Source organism: Manis javanica, chromosome 11 (assembly GCF_040802235.1).
Source record: "Manis javanica isolate MJ-LG chromosome 11, MJ_LKY, whole genome shotgun sequence".
Lineage (NCBI taxonomy): Eukaryota > Metazoa > Chordata > Mammalia > Pholidota > Manidae > Manis > Manis javanica.
The window spans coordinates 101,624,596-101,644,077 of record NC_133166.1 but is presented as its reverse complement, the minus strand read 5'-3'; the positions used below and the strand labels follow the sequence as shown (position 1 = coordinate 101,644,077).

The following is a 19,482-nucleotide window of genomic DNA, read 5'->3' as shown; positions in this document are numbered from 1 at the left end:
CGTGGGTCCTGCCTCCCATCCTGCCAGCCTTCTGTTTCTCATTTGTCAGCCTGAGACCTGTAGGTGACCTCATGCCCATGCCACAGCCATGCGCCCATCAGCTCAGCTGTCCCTTCACACAGAAAGCTTGCTGACAGTGCTCCTTGGGAAGAAGGGCAGATACCTCTGCCACGTGGATCTGGTGAAGACCTTGGGTAAAATGATGGCCCTTTGAAAAACGCCATATTCCGCCAGACTTGATGCCCTCTGGGGCCCTCTAACAGAGCCTGTGGACTTGTTCCTGGATTCATGCTTTTCCTCATTGAGTCAGAGCTCATGCGTGGTCCGGATTCATAAACACATGCTGGCTGCCAACAGCGGCAAGTTAGCCTCCTGACCCACTTCTCTGCTGCTTTCACTCTGGTGTATGAAGGGGGATGAAGGAGGGGCCAGAGAGGTGGCTGCTTGGCCTGTAGCGGGAAGTCTTCCCTGTGCCAAAGCATCGTGTATCTGGAGCCGGGGCTGCCCAGGCACTCTCTCCCTGCTAACCCCAGCCTCCATGGGGCTGCAGAGCCTGTATAGAACCGCCCCTGCCAAGCACCAGCCTGGAGATGGGCTCTGAAGAGAGAGACCCGGTCTTTCCAAACAGGTCCCACTGCTCATTCCTTTCTTGTGTTATTTCGTCCTGGGAGAGGTCTACACACTTTGGATTTTGTTTTAACATAGAAACTGTGAGCCTTACAGCTTGAATAGTAGTTTTATTAGCAGTAATGGGAATCTGGAGCTGCCAGAATAACTGTGTCCTCTTTCTGACCTGCTGTTGCTTTTTTGGCAGGCTTCCCAACTCTGTGCCCAGCAGCCTGTCCAGAGTGAGCTGGTTCAGAGATGCCAACAGCTGCAGTCCCGCTTGTCCACCCTGAAGATTGAGAATGAAGAGGTGAGTTTCCTGCTAGGAGACTCAGTCACCCGCTGTTTCCCTGTCAGCCCTCTTACGGCTGCCCATCTGGGAGCAGGTGGAAGGAGCATGCTGAGAATGTCCGGGCTGCCGGCAAACATTTCCTAGCCAAATGTAGCCTTGGATTTTCCCCCTCTGCTACATCCTGCCCTTGAACTCCAGGAAGTTGCTCTTGCATTGCCAAAGGTTGAGCTCTATTTTGAGCTTTTGCAAAAATGCTCTTTCCCCCCCTCTACACATTTAATCAAAATGGCACTTGGCAGCTGTGTGAACAATATTGTGTCTCTGAAGCCACCCCCTCATGCCTAGCTTTTTCCAGCATTTTCAAACAAACAGAGGCCTTTGACTTTGACACTTTAAACATCTCCTTCCTTTTAGAGAAGGGTGACTTTTTTTCTGAGCCAGGGCTATTTGCTTCCAACAACCAGTTCAAAAGGGCAGTTATGATTGATTATCCTCTTTTCTTGTGAGCTCACTTGACTTCTTACCTGGCATCTCAGTAACTCTTGCTTTTTTCCAGGAAGATCAGGACGGACTGGGGATGGGCCACTTCGTTTGCAAACAGGGAGGCAAGTTCACTGATTTGTTGAAGGTCAAAACAGAACGTGGGGCACCGCAGGACCAGGCCCATTACATCTTTTAACTGGCAAAATTATACGATGGGGCTGGTTTGGATTTATTTCATTCTCTCTCCCGTGGCACTTGCATTATAGCCAAGAGCTAATATTTTAAGAGCTAACTTTGAAAAGGTAACATTACATAAAAGAGCTGGGTCAAGTGTGTGGCATGAAGGGCTGGTGGTTTTAGGTCCTCACCGGGCAGAGTGGCAGTCTGGAGCCGAGTCCCGTGATGTTGATCCCTCACTCAGCGCCAACTGAGGGGAAGCAGAGCTGCCCCCCGCTGCCCCCTCGGCCGCTCCTCTCCCACTTCTCCAAGCCTCTCCACCACCTGCTGTTCTGCAGTCGGCCTCTCATGCACTATGTTGGCCCTTGTCGTGGCAGGTAAAGAAGACAATGGAGGCCACTCTGCAGACCATCCAGGACATTGTGACTGTCGAGGATTTTGATGTGTCTGACTGCTTCCAGTACAGCAATTCTATGGAGTCCGTCAAGTCCACAGTCTCGGAGACCTTCATGAGCAAGCCCAGCATCGCCAAGAGGCGAGCCAACCAGCAAGAGACAGAGCAGTTCTATTTCACGGTGAGGGAGCTCGGTGGCCGTTAAAGAGCAACTTCAGGCCCGGTAACACACCAGGGCGATTTGGAACCCACAGGTTTTGCATGTGTCTGAAGGGCAGTCTTTCAATATCTTGATTTGGATCTGGGCATATTCGGAGACCATCCCTATATTTAAAGGCACAAATATCTGCACATTGGGTAGATCCCCCTTCCCCCCTGCCCCCAAGAAAAAGGATGCTCCCAAGTACACTGCCAGGATTTTCTTTTTTAAGAATTTTTTAGCCAGCTAGTAGGCTTCTGTTTGCAGATTTCCTTCTGAGCCATAGGGAGCCATGAAAGGGGACTTCATTTCCTGGTTCTGGGGGACTACGTCCCAGTAAGCTGGCTAACACACGTCCTGTTTATAAAGTCTGTAGTCTCTCCTAGGTAATATGATGATGTTACTTTATAATTCTTGTTGATGGGAGATTATTTTTCATAATTATTTTTCATAATCCAAAGAGACAGGTAATGTTCAGCATTGGTGGTCTTCCGAGAATTCCAGAACATTGTATATTGTTATTCATGTATCTCCCAGTCTTCTCTTCGACAGATGGACCTGGTGCTTTGTTAAGTGGTGCTGACAGCCCTTTGGAAGGTTGCTCTCTGGTCTTTGGTGCTGCTTTTTAATAATTAAGTTATTTTGAGCTTGCCAAGTAGGATTCATTGCCTGGACTAAAATTTACTTCCTAATCTTCTAATGACCAAAGGAGAAATTAAGAATGCAGATGTGAGATGAAATATAGCTAGTGAGTATGCACACTGATTCTGAATGAGAGGAATCAACTTGTTTGTCCATCAACAAACACAGTCTGCATGCAGGAAGTTGAATTTTTCCTCCAACTGGAACAATTTGTTGAATTCATCTTTGAACACTACCCTTTTCTCTGTTAAGAACACTAAATGATGTACTGTCCTTTTTTAAAAAAAAGTCTGCTTTTTTACTTATTTAAACTCAGAATTCTCCAGATTTTTTTTTTTAACCTCGAAGAGATTGTTGAAAGGGGGTGATTTGACAGTATTAGTCTTTAACAAAAAATTTTTTTCTTGTTATACCAAGCAAAACATTCTTATTACATAAATGTAGAGACAAAAAAGAAGACAATAAAAATCATCTGTAATACCACTACCTACAGACAGTAATAGTGTTAGGATATATGCCCTTACTGGTTTTTTTCTATGCATGCATGCACAAATACATATGTGAGCATATATTTATAATCTGATTACAAAAAAATGGGGTACTGCTATACATATTGTTTTATAATCTGCTCTCACTTAACAAATGACTAATACTTTTCTAAGCCATTTAAGTATAACATTCTTTAAATATTTATCTTTGAGTAAAATATTAAAGTTATACAGAGAAATAATGGAATAATATTTTGGCTCATTCATTCTTTTTTGTAAAATATTTAGTACTGCCTGGTTTGTAGTTAGTGCCCAGTAAGTGCTGAAAAGTTATTATCATAACTTTATGTGTGTTCATAATACCATATTATCATAAAAATAATTATAATTACATGATAGTTAATTTATTCCTTCATCATTGTGAAGTTATTCATTGACGGTTTATTAAGGACCCGCTAAGTGCGGACACTGTACTGTAAAACGGGAATGCTGAGCATTTAAAACATGATAAGATTGGGCCCAGGAAAGGAGAACCTCTGTTTTTACTTCCTGTATTCCTAGACAGTTAGGATAGATTGATTTTTGTAGTGAAAAAGAAAGAAAGAAAGACCAACAGTTGTAAATGCATACATGCACACGTGCATGAATGGCCACCAGGTGAGTGGAGCTGGGGAAACATCACACCGAAATGACTTTTGCGCTTGATCTTGAAGGCTGCGTGAGCCAGGCAGCGGCTTGAGATGAGAATGGCATTCCTTGAGGAAAGGGCAGCATGTGAAAGAAAAGCATGCAGGCGCGCACAGACCTGGGTTAGGCATTAAGAGAACACATTGCGGAGAATGAGGATTGCATCGCCACCTCATTATCTCAAGAGGCTGTTGAACACTCTAGGCTTTGGTAATAGGATTGTTTGCCTGGTCTGTCTGGACTGCTCAGATACCACACTGCTTAAGGACCCAATCTCATTACATTGCAGAAGATTTCCATTTTCTCGATTAAATAAGAAATTTTGGACATGAAAATCTGTATTTAAGACTGTCAGAATTACTTTGGGGCATGAAATGAAGCTATAATATTTGTATTAAAAGTTGACCTCTAAGCAGAGCAGGAATGACCCTATTCAAACTGGTGACCCCCATCCCCCTTTCACCGCTCTCTAAAGGCAGGGATGTTCTCCAGCCCATTCCTGTCTTTTCTGGCCATAGTGCTGCTTATCAAAATTGTGTGCAAATGCCCTTGGCTAACAGGAATGTTTTTTTGTCTGGGCTTGTCTAATAACAGATTTACAGTTTTCATGACTGGTGCTTGAGATGTATCGGAAAACTCATTTCATGATAAAAGGGCTTTTTTGGGTGGTGAAGTGGACATTCAAGAAAAGGAAATGTGTGTGTTAAATGGGGTGGCTGCCTGGCTTTGCCAAACTGTACAGGACAATGCAACTGCAAAGGAGTTTCCTTAGGCTGTTGCTCTGCAAATGTGGCTTGGATGTTTCCCTGTGCCCTTCAAAAGCATCAGAGCAGCGCCTCCCAGAAGTATCTTCTTCTGCGAAGTTGGCCAGAGGCCCCTGTCATGTCCTTGACTCCCAGGTAGTCAGCCTAGTGACCTAGACGGCTGCTAGGAAAGCTGTCTGACCACTCTTGGCTAGCCCAGCAGTTTAATCTGCCCAGATGACATCAACTGGGAATCTGAAGCATGGCCTACAAAGGTCAGCTGTTTGCAGGAGTCCCAGGAAAGTAATCATAGAATTTAAAAGCTTGAGGGGATCTTTAAAAATCATCTAACTAAATCTGCTCATTTGAAAGATAAGGAGAAAACAAACAAGTCCAGAGAGGATGGGCAGCTTGTCTAAGGAACTCAGCAAGAGCTGAAACTAGAGCTCTGGTCGCCTGACCACATGTGTTTTCTCTACGCTCTGGCAAAGATGTTGCAGGAAAGGAAAGTCTCAGAAACTGTTCAGCAGCTCCCTCTTCTTGCTCTAAGTGAGGAGATGTTTGCTGATCTCCCTGGCTTTGTGTCCCTCAACTTCTGTAACACACAGTCCAGCAATGCCTACATTTTTCCCATTGCCTTTTTCATGGTGATGATTCAAACATGTATTTGCTTAGGAAAAAAGATGCAATGTTTTCAAAAGAGCATACAGGAAAAAGTCAAGCTTCCCCCCTATCCCTACCCGCTAGGTCCCCTCCCCTCTGCCAGTTCCTTCTGTGTCCTTCCTGAGATAGTCTATGCGTAGGTAACCACTGACATACCCTTTAAGGCAATAGAATTACATTAGGACTGTAATGAAATAAAATAAATAGAAATACAGTGGAAGTATACCACTCATACTGTTTTCGCTTTTTTTTCCCACTTAATTGATATTGGATATTGTTTTCATACTAATGCAAAGAGATCTGCCTCCTTTTTTATTGGCTATGCAGGATCCCATTGTATGGATGGATGTGCCGTCATTTATTATAACCAGTTCTTTGTTCATGGGCAGTAACGCTCACAGTAAAGCTAAGGATTGCCAAAGCCTTGTAAAGCTGGCGTGCCTCCTAAGCATTTCCTTCTACGGAGGTTGGAGTATGGGGTTCTTGAATGGAAGGGGTTAAGGAATACATGAAAATCTGATAAATACATGAAAATACATGATAAACAAAGCTAGGTTGCCTGACTTCTTGGGGGCCTGATTGGGTAAGGTAATAGAAGAGATGGTGCCTTGGCTACTGGGGCAGGGTTCTAGGCCATTAGATTTGGTGTGGTCCAAGATGTTTTTGTATCTTTGGTATTCCCCTGCAGGCACTCAGTAAAATGTGTGCTACGCAGGTACAAACGAATGTATGTCCTTGTCCTGTTAATTAAGCATGGAGACGTGCTCCTGTTTAAAGGTTTGCTCTGTTTTGTGTTCCGTCTGACAGCTGCTTCCTGCTTTACGAACTGACGGGGAGGTGGAGAAATGTCAGTGTTCCCGGATGGTGGGGAGTCAGCCACAAGCATGACATTCGTGTGTCTGTGCACCTGGGGCTGGCTGAGCATAGCTCACTGCTCCCAACCAGCCGTGGAGACTTACGGCCTTGGGTGACCACAGTACAATCCAAGGCACGGGCGGGGTCTACGAGTCTGATACCGCCATGGTAGAAATGTATTTAAACGGAAGAGGTATTTCTAAATTAACTTGGAAAGGCATTCTTGTGCCTCTTCCTTTTTTCTTTTTAGGCCCAGAAACCTGCTTTGGTTCTGCTTTGTTATGTATTAGCACAAAGCAAAAAAATTTAGGGAAGGACTGTCTTCAGGTTACCTGAGCAGGTGATTCAGATACAAGGAACACCTGAGTGCCTGCTGGACCCTGTGCTCATAGGTCACAGTCATGCTTGTTATCCTATTTCATCTTCAACAACCTATGGGAAAGATATTATTATCCCCGTTTTTTTGGATGTGGGTTAAGTGACTTGCCCAGTGTTAGAAGACTTAGTAAGTGGTAGGGCTAGAATATTCCAACTCAGGCTTTTTAATTTTACTACAACTATATTGTCTGTCTGGGAGGGAGGGCTCAGAGAGAAAAAACTGTTAGATTAATACTTTTCAGTAAGTAAAACTGATCGCTGACAGTTAATAACTAATTAGGAATTATTAAGCAAATTAATGAGAATATAAAAACTCCATTGAAGTTTCACAATGGCAATAACACTAAACCACCTCATAGACTCTTTACCTTCCTTCCTGTTTTGAAGAAATCCTCAGGTTTTATAATATTGAGTATAGAACGGGGGTGGGTGGGGAAGGAATGGCACTGGCCAGATGGTGCTTTAGGAATCGGATTTTCCTGTGGTGATCTGGCACAGAGCATTGCCCTATTTTCCTTCTTCCACCAAGGAAGTCTCCAGATTGTTTGCTTTTGGGTGTTTGGTGAGGGAAGCAGGGTGCTGGGAATGGAGTGAAAGAAAATTAATTACCTAATATTGGAACATGCTTTAAATAAATGGATATGGCCCTTACTGACCAAGGGAGGGATTTTGAGACACCACATAAACAGTCCTTTTCGTGGCCTCCTAATCTCCAGAAGTCAAAAAGCCCCCTATTTTTCCCTTGCCTGTAGCTGTCTGGGCCCCTTTTCTCTGTGTGCCTGGTTTGCAGCAACTGAAGTCTTCAAACTCATTTCTGCCAGTGCAGGCCAGGTTTTTGTCCCAGCTTCTCTCTCCTGTGGGTAAATAGCCTGGCTGTGAACTCTCAGGTCCGTTCACCTTTTTATACCCGGCTTACCTAGACGGAAAACTTCCAGCCATTGTTTCTAGTCTTAGGGACACAGATCAACCTTGGCATAGTTCTGAACCTTCAGGATGTAATGGAACCTGAAAAGGTAATTTATCAGAGCTCTTTATCAGAGGGTTATTTATTTTCATGGTTCACCAAGTGACAGCCAGAGTCAGCAGGTGGGCTGTGACGTGAGTGGAAAAATGACTTCTGCAATCACGAGCAAAGACGTGAGTGGGGGCAAGGGCTCTACATCGATCTCCTTGCTGAGTCGCGGCTGTTTCCTGAGCAGTCTCGTCTTGTTTTAAGGGTTACAGTTTTGTGGTGAATTTCTCCTCATTAGAAACCCTTTAGAGTCTCCTGGGATAAACTTCCAAAGAGGAGCCTTTGAGGGTTCAGATGTGAGCAGTGGATGTTTCCTGCTGGTTTTCCACCTCTGGGCCCTGAAGTGCTGTTCCAAGCCTCCCAATTAGGCATGGGCGGGGGATCAGGCCATCACTCTGGGAAGACTGACAGCAGGTGAGCTGGCAGCCGGAGCAGATGGAAGGGGGAAGGTGACAACAGAGCCGTTCTCACGCATAGGTTCTTGGGAGCAGAGGGAGCAGGTCAGGAATAAAGTAATAGAAATGATTTGGTATAGGGTTTGATTTTTGTTCGTTTTATTCTCAAGTTAGAGAGTAGGGGTGCACTTGGAGGCTGGGTTGTGACGCCTGAGGAAATTTCTATCCAGAGGAGAGTGAGACTGTTCACTTATTTGCTCATTCTTCATGCATTAATTGTCTGTTACCTGCCGGGCATGGTACTGTGCATCAGGGGTGCAGAGAATCACAAATGCCATGGTCTCTGGCCCCAGGGAGGAAGCATTCTGGAGAAAGAGACACACGAGTGATGAATCCCCCATGATAGTGTTGGGCACAGAGATTTGCAAAAGTACATGCAGGAGCTGGGCCATCACGGGAGGGCCAGGTGTGCATCCCAGAGAAAGTAGGTTTTTTTCTTTGCTCTCACGTGACAGAGAACAGAACACATGCTGGTTAGAAGTTCATGCTGTATGAAAGGGTGCAGAGTGAAAGGAACTCTGTTTTTTCACCTGTTCTTTCTGCCTTCAACCTAAGTGGTACTAGCCATAGAGACTTCATGTATAATTACACTTGTTGCTTAACTCCATTGAGAGAAAGACAAACTATTACAACTGAACCTGTTTTATCCACTTAGCCCTCAGCTGTCTCATGTATGTGGGATCACACATTTTGCCTCTGAGTTTAGACGTGGGCAGGCAATCTGTGACCCAGCAGATGAATCCCTGCAGCCAGAAACAGCCAAGGCAAACTAAGATCCCTGCAAACGGCTGTGAGGTAGAGTCGGAAAGACTGTTGTGGAGAGTCCAAAGGCGTGGCACTACGAATTACCAGCGTGCAGCAATCAGCAATTTATATGACATCCCCTTCCCGGACATCATCTTCCCGCCTGTACTAAGGAAATGTCTTCTCCTGTGTGCCCTACGGTTCATGTGGGAGCCAAATAAGAGAATATGGGCTAACACGCCCTAAAAGAGTCTCCAGTTGCTTCACATATATAAAAATTACTGCTGTGAAGTTTTGTTCGGCTTCTCTCCTTCTGCTCTGTCCCTGTGACGGTGGCTAAGAGCACACACTGTACATCCACTCCATACATTTGGATACTGTACATCTCTGCACTCATCCGTAAAATGAGGACAATGATAACCACAGTTCCTTGGGTTGTTTGGGAGATTTGATGTGTTGTCCAGGGAAATATCGTCTCTGACAGGGCAGGTTAGGGTTGAGAGTTCAAATCAGAAAATGCAGCACAGCAATCATATTTTGACGGTTAGAGCAAACGGATTGCATCCCCACACCTCATCTTGAGTTGGGAACTGCCGGACTGTGTATGTGTAAGTGGGGGATGGCAGCCCCTCCCTCTGAGAGCTCAGAAATCCCACAAAGACTCAGTGCCAAACAGAGAAGGAGGCTAATTTAGATACAGTGCAGGTGAACACACGGCCTGCCTGGCTTGCAGCTGAGGCGGGGGCTGAGCCTGGCAGACTCCTGGTGTGACGGTGTGTGCCCTGGGGAGGGGCTGGGCGGGGCTGGGTGTCAGTGGAGGTGACAAGTGGCAGATGTGTGTCCTCACACCCGGAAGACCGGAATCAGTGAGTCCTTCCACTGCTGTTCTTCAGTGAAACGGAAAGAGACGGGTGAAGGGCTCTGGGAGACACCTTCTTACATCGACCAACGTGGAGCTCCCAGGAGAGCATCTAGCAGGAATGCTGACCCACCATGGAAGTCAGCAGCTGCCCAGTTGCTCGGGGCCTCAAAGAAATTAACAATGGACCTGGTAGAAATTGGGTCAGAAACCAAATGCCTTCTGACAAAGGGAATTGTGCAGCTGAACATCTGATTTTTTTGGTTTTCCTTCAGGAGTCTGATTGCTCTTTCTCTTCCTCCTCCCTTATAGAAAATGAAGGAGTACCTGGAGGGCAGGAACCTCATCACCAAGCTGCAGGCCAAGCACGACCTTCTCCAGAAAACCCTGGGAGAAAGTGAGTGGGGGAGCACTGCGGCCGGGCAGCAGGCAAGGAGGGCCAGGCGGACAGGACTGCTCAGCCTCCGTCCGTGCCAAGCGGGCCCCACCCTGTTACATGATTGCATTTCTTTCCCTCACCTGTTTGATGTGGACGCACATTCCCCAGATGCCTGCCCGGGTAATGGGGAAAGGCCAGTGCTTAGTACAACACTATGTACATCATACTGTTTGTGGAGCAAGCCTGCTCGCCACCGAGCCCCGCTTCTCTGCCACCACTAGGGTGAAGGAACAGGTGGGTTATTTACTCTCCAGGCACTTTGTTAAAACTCTGTGCTCCTTGTGGCAAGATTGAGGCTGGAGCAGGAAGGTAGGGAGCTTGGGGATGAGGTAGCCAGCTGCTCGGAGGCGAGGAGGGGATTCTCAGAGGCAGGGGTGATGGGCGCGTGGCTGCGTCAAGGTGGAGAATCAGTTTCCTTCTGCTTTGGAGGGTCCTGATGCCAAGTAGCAGCCCTCTCTCTGCCTTGGCCATGCTAGGCCATGGTGCTGAAGGACCATCCCATCCCACAGGATGATTTTAACCAGCCCCTGGAAAGTAGCAAGGCAGAGAACTGGACTGGCACTCTGCACTTTCTCTCCTTAGCTGTCAAACAGAAGGCAAAGGTTGAAGGAGCTTCTCTGGGGTGCTTGGCACCCTGCCCAGGTCTCCTGCCTGGCTCTCAGCATCCTGTGATTAATGGAATTCCCAGGTTGGGAATGCCTCTGAATGCCCCGCCCCTCCTCCCTGTTCCATGATCTCCTCACTTAAAGATGGGAAGGGGAGGCTACCGGCAGTGTGTCGTAGCCTCAGTGAAACAGACGCAGGCTCTTGCCCGGAGCTCTAACATTTCAAATGAATTCTTGAGGACCCTTCAGACAAACTGCAGCATGTAGAAAAGTATACAGCACTTGAGAGCTCATTGGCCTCAGAGCCCCGCTTTTCACAGCAGAGCCTCCCACCCTCCCTTCCTGCCCTGGACGATGTCCCCAGATGGTTGATTTCCTTATCTCTATTGTCTTTCATCTTGTGATTTTTAAGGAATTTTATTTTATGTGAAGAAAGCCTGTTATGTAACTTCTGTTCTCTTTGCTCCCCACCACCCAAGGGACTCAGGCTCAACAGGTTTGGGCATTAAGATCCAAATCTGCTTATAGGAAATCTTTACTCTGGGGTTATCAGATCGTTGCACGGGGAATTGGTGGAAAGAAAGCCCAGAACTATTTGAAGTGAATTATTAACATGACTTCTTTTTGCTAAGGTAATTTAAGCATTGCCCATAAGTGAGAGGGAGACAGGGCCTTGCAGTTGTGCCTGTGTGTGTATGTGTGTGTGTGTGTGTGACAGAGAGGGTTTGCACACGCACACCAAATGTGCTGCTACAGAGGGACAAAGTTGGTGACCGTTCATTAGTGCTGCAAATTGCCTCCATCTAAAGATGACAAGTTCTAGCAAATAAGGGAAAAAATAGCTGCAGATCTTCCTGTGCGCAAGTCATCGTGTCCCTGCCTTCTGTGTTTGTCACCATAACGCAGGAGCCCCTTGCTCTTGCCATCAAGGGATAATTGATGTGTATGAATATTCCAGAATGGAAATGGGACAGATGTTGAAAATAATGGCACGGAGTAATATTTTTGCAGCTGAAAGCTGAGCCTTTAGTAATGAGAGGCTGTTAGGGGTGGGGGAGGGTGCTGTGCAAGATGCGCTGAACTGTAATCAACAATTAGCAACCTTTAAAGGCAAGAGAAAGCCCTTCCCTCCCCCAGCCCTTGGCATTGCCTCTCCGGTAGCGCGGATGAGCAGGGTGGGAGCTGCTGTCTCCCAGCTCAGTGCCGGCTTGGGCTTGCCCTGGTTTATGTAAGGTAGGTCTGATACAGACTCAGCTTGGTTGACTGTGGACCCAAAGAAAGAACAGAAATGACCTCATGGTCCATGTCCACATGCCTATGTATTTTTTGAAAGCATAAGAATACTTTTTATGAACTTTAAGATTTTCAATTCCATATTTTAAAGCTGGCTGTGACCCATTAAACTTAATATTAGGTCCCTCTATTGGACTGAGAGCCCAGTTGGATAGCAGTATCAGCATTCAATCTTATTTTTCCCTTGCTATCCCAAGCCAACCTCATATTGAACTTAGTATGAATCTAAAACTAGGACTTCCATTTCTTCTCCCCCTTCTCCCCAGACACCCTCCTTCCTTCCTCCCCTCCCACCCTCAGCCATGTGTGTGTGTGTGTGTGTGTGTGTGTGTGTGTGTGTGTGTGTGTGTGTGTGTTCATGTATATTCAGGGTCTCCAGGAAGGCTTCTGATCATTTGTTCTCTATAGAGTATGATCTGCCTTGTTACTGTGCCCTCACGTGCACCCACTTTCCCTTTGGGAAGCAGAGTTGGCAAACCAGCTCTGGTTTAGGGACACCAGCAGCCCTGGGTTGGGGATAAGCACCCGAAGCCGCAGTGGTCCAGAAAGAGGCTCCAGGCGTTCCTCCTCTTTTTTGCCTGGAAAGCCAGTCATGCAGTGACACTAGAGGCTCTCGGGCAGGTCATGGTCATTCTTGGGAGCAGGTCTCCCTCTTTCACCCCTTCTGCTTCACCCTGTGCCTTTTGCCTTTGTCTTCCAACAGGTCAGCGGACAGATTGCAGTCTGGCCAGGTAGGTGTGGCCTGGGACAGCCCTGGGGAGGGACAAGGAGAGGCTGATGAAGTAGAGATCCCAGCCTGGGAAAGGGCCAAGGAGTTGAGTTATTAAGGCCTTAGACGACTCCACAAAGGAGTGGCCCAGGGCAGGGGTGGCTTCCCTCCCTTTGCCTTGCTGACCCGTCTTGCTTCCGATGGAAATGGGGGTGCTGTGACTTAGGGAAAGCTGAGCAGAACTGAGTGAAGGGAGTTATCATTCGCTGAAATGGTCCTGGAGACTCCCCAACGCCACTACAGTGCCAGGAAAAAAAATGTTAGACAGGGGGATCCCAGTAACCTAACCTTAGCTGCTGGACTTCAGCATGTGGGTTTGGGGACGTCTCTGGCCCAGAGAAGAACGATCAGGAGATCGTGTTTGATCTGAAATTCTGTGCATGGCAAGGATGACTGCTCCTAATTAATGATTATTGCTAGAAATGAAGTATTAAATTGCTTGCCAATATTAATTGGCTTGCCAAGCAGCCTTGGTAGAAATCCTCGCCGATGTGCAAGTATGCAACCCTCCCAGTCCTTCCCCACTTTCTTCTCCCTCCCCAACCCCAGCCAAATATTTTCCCTCCCAGTCGTGGAGCTGCTATGAGAAAGCTCAGGAGCTGGCAGAGAGCAAGGCATTCGTTCTGCTGACTGTTCTCTGCTGCCTCAAAATGTGCTGATTTAACTGGGGAAAGAGCTTTAATGGGCCAGAGTCCTCAGAGACCCTGGGTTAGCCCATTATATCAACCACTTATATCTGCCAACACACACAATGATCATGAGGCCATTTACAATTATAGGCTCATTATTTAGAAATAGCTTCATTTGGCTTTCATCGTTTTGTCATTGTGGATTACAATAAAGACCCCATTAATATACCAGTCTTGTTGACTGCAAGGAACTAAGATAATGGACTTCTGTAGCATTTATCTTCTTGGTGGTAGAGTCTTGGTGTAAGTTTTAGCTGAAGTCCCATATCTGCAGATGGAACGGGAAAGCGCTGAGTTGAATTCCGTTATGCAGTGTCACCTCACTGTGTGACTTTGGGTAGCTCTTTTCCCCTCTCTGAACTCCAGTTTCCTCTTCTCTTGGACAAAAGAGCATTCCCCTCCATCTGAGGAGCTCTGAGGTTCCAAAGAGGTTCCTCAGGACGGCCTGGGGGGAGGGGCAGAAGGAGCCCCGCAGGCAGGTCGGGTCCCTACCCTCACTGAAGGCAGGACAGCCGCCTCCTTGCTCGGAGGATTGTGCGTGTGAGTCAGATTCCCTTCGGAGGATAAATATATCTTGAAAAGCATTGGCCTAGAGGATTGCCAAGGTTTCTTCCAGTCTGGACATTCTACCCTCTCAATTCCAGGAAAATTGCTCCCTATCTTTTCCCTAAGGATTTCTAAGAGAAAGGGGACTGTAGCTTCCTTTGGTGTCCCCTAGTGTCTCCCTGCAAACGGAGAGATCTTACTGTCTCACCCAAATATATTTTACTGCAGATGGACCCAGTTCCCTCCTGTACTAATTCTGAACGGTGGCAGACGTTAAAAGCAGAGACCTCTGTGCTTTTGTGAAAAGAGCTTTCTTGGGCTTTATTTGGAAAGTATCAAGTCCCTCAGCCATTTCTGGGACTGAGCTAAATAATGTGACTTGTTTCATTAGCCACCCTAGGGTTGTTTTTAACTCCATTCTCTCTTTCTTTTCCCTGTTGCTGGATTGTGCCTCTCGGGTTGCACGGGGCCCGCCCAGGCGTAGCTCGACTGTGAGGAAGCAGGTAAGGACCCAGCGACCACCAGGCCAGCCCGGTGTGAAAGTGATTACATGTATGGACCTCCAGGGTGGGCAGGATGGACACTTTTCTGACCTCATGTCTGCATTTGGAATGTACTGCTTGATCATAGTAGGTTTGATATTATGGGAACTTCACTGATTAACGTGTGTGGAGTGGCCGCAGTCTCTCTGACGCACTCGTGCAGTTCATGTGTGCAGTCATGACGCTCTATGTGCTGGAGATTGGGTTTGGCTGTGGCAAGTGGTGCCAGAACTGCCTGGGCTGTCACTTCTCTGGGAAACCACACAGGAGACTGCACCCTTTGTGCTATGTACCAATATGTGAGTAACTCAGCAGTTAATCACCCAGACTGGGCTCTCTTGCTTTAAGTTGGCAGAGTTTTGTTTGTTTATTGCTGGCAGTGTGGTCATCTGTATGTATTTCTGAGACATGCAAAAAATGCACAGATAAGTCTGGTCTAAGAGTGTTAGGCAAGAGATGCCGACCTCTGCCACTGTATGCATGATCGTGGCGTTGTATCAAAATCTGGTGCTGGGCCACCAGCTCTCCTCACCCACACTAGGCGGGGTCTTAGAGGGAAGTGGCATAGATAATCCACACCAGTGATAATAATCTAAACAGCACTTGTGCTTCTTTCAAAAATTTAATTGAAGTATTTTTTTGCAGTAGCAAATTTGACTTCCTAATTATACCTTATGGCAGATGCTGAAATGATTTTGTATCCCCTAAGCTCACACCAGCTATGTATTAGACAGTTGGCAGGGAGGAGGTGAAGAGAGCTCAGAAATGTCTTTGTGTCTGCTCAGAGGAAAGCTGATCCTGGCTTTAAAAAGTCATTTTGGGTAATTCACGGTGGCTGTAGCCACAGGGAGATAATCGAACTTAGAAGGCACATGGTTTCTGTTGCGTCAGCAGCACCACCAGGGCCCTCACCGATCTGGCAGTGCCGGCTGGCTGGGCAACCCAGCTGGGAAACTCAGGTGACAGAGTTCTCACTTTTCTTAGCTTTGCTGTCCCCCTTTTTCCCCTTCCTTTCTCTTTGGATCTCATTTTAATGAGAGCACCGTCAGATGCAGTGACACATTTTTCAAGTTATAAAAATTTCATTACAACTTTCCTTCCTCTTGTTCCTCTATTTCTTTTTTCTGCCCTTTTGTCCCACAATTTCATTTAAAACCAGAGAGAAATGGAGCGCCTCCCAGGGATAAATTATTGCTTTTAAAATTGCCAGGTAGATATTTTAAAGAAGGAGCATGCTTTCTTTCTCTTTAGCACTAAGAGCAGGATTGAACTTAAAATTTGTTCCTTTCAGTTCCTGGATTGAAACTGGGCCCCCTGCACGTAGATGGAGCCTGGCTGTGAGGGCTTTGCAGCCTGCATTCTGGCTACGGAAGAGCCAGAGACCCCAGTTTGGCAGGTGGCACGCGCCCCTGGTTGGGCCCAGAGGGGAACAGCACCCATCGGGTTTGCATCTAAGCAGCTGTAGGCAAAGCACATTTGCCTGGTGCTCGATTTGCAGGAGAGTCCCCGGATGCACCAGGAGCTCCAATCACATAAAGACCTTGTTTTCATTCCGCTGCCCCAGTTTCTCTCCAGCAGCTCAAATCTAACAGTGGGTCAAACAGTGGGTCAGTAAAGAGTTTTCCTAAGATAGTCAGGAGGGTAAAGCATATGTAATTTGGAAGATAAGTCATCTTGTGTAAGTAACCAGGAAATAAATATTCCTTTGGTTGTTTATGGCAAATCAGCCAAACAAGAAAGGTCCCTAATGGGTTCCAGCAAAGCCTGGGTTCAAACCATCCCAGACTTTTCTTCAAAAAGAGCTGCCCCAATGGCTGCTTCCCAGCTTCCCGTGCTGCCTCTGAGCCCGGCGCTTCATCTTCCCTGTCACTCCCGCGTCTCCTTGGCTGGCCTGTCTTTCTCGATTCCTCTCAGTGAAGGCATTTCCTCAAGGCTTGATTCTCTTGAGTTTTCACCAGGTTCTTTCCCTTGCCGCTTTTGTTTCCTTCGGTGAATCTCTCTCTCTCTCTCTCTACTTCCCTGAGCGTCCGTTTGTTCTAGAATGCTGCCATTCTGAGTCTCTGGATTTGCTTCTAACTCACGGCTGGATGCCGACACGCGAGAGCTGGGGTGGCACCCCTCCTCAGCGCCAGCCTCCTCCCCTGCCCCAGCACGTTTTCACTTCATTGGCATCTTCCCTAACCTCCCTGTTTCTTTTCATGAGGACCGTCCATTCTTTCGTAGCCCTTGAAGCCCTAAATCTTACCGTTCGCGGACCCCTCTTTTTTCCTTATTACTCCATCTCATCAGTTGTCAAGACTTGTTCTTTCTCTCTTGGTGAAAATGGGAATTGAACAAATGTAACAGAGATGAATACTTGGCAAAAATCCTAATTCTCACTCATGAAAAATTACACCAAACAATGGCATATTTAGACTTATCCAGCCACCTTCCTGATTGTTTTCTCCTGCAAATCACTGGACCTCACTGTTTTTCCAAGTCATGCCTGCTGTCTTTCTTCCTCCGCTTTTGGTTTGAAGTTCCCTTAATCTGATTGAATGGAGATGCGGCCCAACTGTCCTTAAAGGCCCCCTTCCAGCTCTGGGATTTTACAAACAAAAATAGTGTGAACCAAAGAATTAGACTGACACGGATTCTAACACTGGAGGAAGGAAGGAGAGAGGAAGTAAGGGGGAGACAGACACCGACTAAGCACAGACAGTACTTGCTCAGCTGTATCCGTGGTGAAGGGAGGGTCTTTGAGGCCCGCGAGGAGCTCACAAGTGCACCCTGGGGAAATGAATTCACTTGGAGCTTCGAAACACTCCAGGGAGAGGGGAGGCTGGGGAGAAAGGGTCCACAGCCTTTGTGACTGTCCGGTTTTTACTCCCACAGGACTCTGCCTTAGGCTCCACTGGGAGAGTGGGGACTGGGAAAATACTGCCCTGCAGTGGGACAGGGCACCTCGGGCCCGCTCTTGTCTGGGCTGTGGATCATCTCTCGGGGCCACTTCTGGTGTAGTGCCAGTCACCATGGGCATCGCAGGTTAATGTCTTTGGTGTCTTGCTCTCAGCAACCCTGCATCCTTCCCTGTATCCACCATCGATACACCATTTCCTGCAAGTCTAGGCAGAATTTGCACTCATGTAACTAGCTGAAGCCAGTAACCCATGAGCTTCCCAACCTCCCTCCCTCTGGGTCTTTGTATATAAAGAGGGGCCAGGAAAACTTTATAAACCATCGTATGGCTAGCCTAATTATCACTGCTATTACTGTTTGTAAGTGAAAAGATAATAACAACATTTGTAAACACAAAACAACTTCCCCAAAATGGGGTTTTTGCTTTTTTATAGTGGAAGCCAGTTTCTTCATCAGAGTATGAAGGGGCTGACCGAGATTCTGCCTCTAAGGCCACCCTAGGCTGATGGGCACAAGTCAGCCATGGCAACTAGAGGGCAGACACTGGCCGCTGTAGCTGGAAAGCTGGAGGAAGCGGGTGGCATGGGGTCATGAAGATGCCCTCGCTGACTCCAGCCCCACGCACTGGTACTCCATTCGGCAGCATCCTGGGTCCCCAGCGAGCGTGGGAGCTAGCGGCCGCACCAGCTCTTCTCCGGCCCGACTGCTTCTTGAGACCCAGCTGCTTCCCGAAGCGTGGCCAAACCCCGTGGCTGCCACAGAAAATTCAGAGCCAGGAGAAGAACAGAGACAAATCCGTGCAATGGGCAGGAGCCCCAGGACCCGCCCCTCTTGAGACCCCAGCCGCTGGGCTCGTGCACCCCTCTCTCACTGGGGTTAGGGCCCTTCTGCCTGCTCCCTTTCTTCCTATACATTGAGCTGCATTATAAACCCCTCTGGTTTTCAGTAGTTGCTTTGCACACCTGGCAACATTTGCCGAGCTCCTAGGCTGCACGGTGGGTGGTGGTGAGCTGTTCAGTCTCGGAGGAGGCTGCCCGCGTTTGAAGCCTGGCTCGGACACTTAGCAGCGGTGTCACCAAAGCAGCTACTTCACCCCACCCAGCCTTCATTTCCTCTTGTCAAATGAGGGTGATAATTCCCACCCCATAGTGTTGCCGCCAGGACCAGTTCACCTAAAGCACTTAGTCTGTGGCCCAGCCCCTCTGTAAATTCTCTGTGAGAGGTGAGCACTGGCGCTCATGTGCCCGTAGGAAATTGTATTCTCCTTACCACCAATCCCCTCCCCAGCTTATTGATGCCAAATGGGGGCCCAAAGAAGCTAAAGAAATGGCAGACTGTTTGGCAACATGGCAGAACAAAGATTGATATCTGGGAGACCTGCTTCTTAGTTTAGTGCCCGTTAGTCTCCCCTGTTTCCAAGAATTGGGTTTTTTCTTTCTCGCCGCTTATGCCAAGCAGATCCCCTTTCTGATGCTCCTGTTGGTTCATTCTGCTACCCTCAACTGACGTGAATTGAGCACCTGCTGTGTGAGTGAGGGTCTCGGCCAGCCCTGGACACCCACGAATTGATATGAGGTCTGCCCTGTGGAGCTGGACGTGCGTTGGTGACAAATGCAAACAGCTGTTCATGGCCACACAAGTCCCAACGATGAGGACTGAGAGGGCCAGGTGCGAGGTGCTGAGGCCCTGTGCACAGGGGCCCTGACCTGGGGAGTCTGGGAAGCATCCCTCAGGAAGTGGCCCTTGCCTCGAACCCCAAAGGGGTGGGGGTCCATGGTGAGGACAGCATTCCAGCAGCAGGAGAAGCTTCATGGGCAAAGGAGGCCTTATCAGAGGAACGGAAAGCAGGCCAGTGTGGCCGAAGCACAGAGTGACTGGGTGAAGAGCAGTAGATGACGCTGGAGGCGGAGGAAGGACCCTGGGCATGCGGGGCTGTGTAAAGAAAATAACAGGAAGTCATTGAAACAGTCGAACCTAGAATGTACATGATGTGATGTGCACTTTTAAAGATCACATAAGCACTA

At 47.6% G+C, this 19,482-nt stretch overlaps 1 protein-coding gene across 12 annotated transcripts in view; it reads left to right on the top strand.

The window, feature by feature from the left end:
* Positions 1–19,482, top strand: part of SRGAP2 (SLIT-ROBO Rho GTPase activating protein 2) — a 225,303-nt gene that overhangs the window by 172,663 nt on the left and 33,158 nt on the right. For 11 of the 12 annotated variants that reach the window (XM_017648950.3, XM_017648947.3, XM_017648948.3 and 8 more), the window contains 5 exons: positions 815–916; positions 1,936–2,133; positions 9,990–10,074; positions 12,718–12,745; positions 14,497–14,521. In XM_017648950.3, the coding sequence (XP_017504439.2) occupies positions 815–916; positions 1,936–2,133; positions 9,990–10,074; positions 12,718–12,745; positions 14,497–14,521 (438 nt within the window). Of the gene's footprint in view, positions 1–814; positions 917–1,935; positions 2,134–9,989; positions 10,075–12,717; positions 12,746–14,246; positions 14,475–14,496; positions 14,522–19,482 lie in introns of those variants that run through there. The other variant, XM_037015359.2, reaches the window with a different exon arrangement.